At 42.2% G+C, this 956-nt stretch overlaps 1 protein-coding gene across 1 annotated transcript in view; it reads right to left on the reverse strand.

The window, feature by feature from the left end:
* Positions 1-600: 600 nt before the first annotated feature.
* Positions 601-956, reverse strand: part of LOC119593522 — a 1233-nt gene continuing 877 nt past the window's right edge. The window contains exon 3 of the mRNA XM_037942484.1: positions 601-696. Coding sequence (XP_037798412.1) covers positions 601-696 — 96 coding nt within the window. The remainder of the gene's footprint in view (positions 697-956) is intronic.

The following is a 956-nucleotide window of genomic DNA, read 5'->3' on the forward strand; positions in this document are numbered from 1 at the left end:
CCATATCATCATCAGTCGACCCAAGAACAGCTACCCCGACCCCCCCGCCCTCTCCCCCACGCACCTTGTGTTTTGACCATTGGGTACCAGCGCGGGTCTGCCCACGTGGACCGAATGACGTCCCCGGGGCTGTGCGTTTCGGGTGCCGTGTGGACGTAGATGATGACCTGGTAATGAACGAAAAAATCTATCGTTGACATCTGATATTGTCTTCTTTGACTCAAGCTGTCAGATATGTTGACTATATGACGGGTTTGTATAAGTCTTTATTAATATGCAAGGAGCATTTTGAGCGTCAGTAGCAAAGCTAAGAGAAGTCAGACTAAGGCAGACAATAGTGTATGTCTCGAGCAATAATACAACCACTTCTACCCGCAAGTTCACACTGAAGAATGGCCTATAAAAATCGCCAAAGCATATCCAAACAGGCATGAAATACTCACCAGCCATTTAAATTCCTCTTTAGGACTATCCGGACACTCAAAAACCCACCAAACATTTTACTTTATTTTATCCAGAATTTTTGGATAAAAAAGAAAAAAATGAGACTTACCTCGACGTCAGCCACCCTGCAAAAACGTTCCTCGACGATGAGGTACTTTATTGGGATCTTGGAAGGGGCCATGAAAGCAGGGATACTCGTCCCCAGGAGCTTTTGGTATTGCTTAGCGTCTCCTTTTCTCTTTTCCTCGATATCTGAAGGCGTAGGATATTATTCCTTTTTGGGAAAATATCTTGGCATAAGAAGGGAAGAAAAACGGCAGCTTATACCTTTCATGATTAGATTTCTGGACCAAAGAATCAAATTTCGCTTCTTTACATAAAGGGACATAGGAACATGAATTTATTTTTTCTCCGTTCTCTAGAGAGATTATGAACATTTGAGCCTATGATTTACATAAACAATTAATACCACAACCGGGAATAGTTATTTCAACATTGTGGACATGTTATGA

The sequence above is a fragment of the Penaeus monodon genome, chromosome 32 (assembly GCF_015228065.2).
Source record: "Penaeus monodon isolate SGIC_2016 chromosome 32, NSTDA_Pmon_1, whole genome shotgun sequence".
NCBI classification, from domain to species: Eukaryota; Metazoa; Arthropoda; class Malacostraca; order Decapoda; family Penaeidae; genus Penaeus; species Penaeus monodon.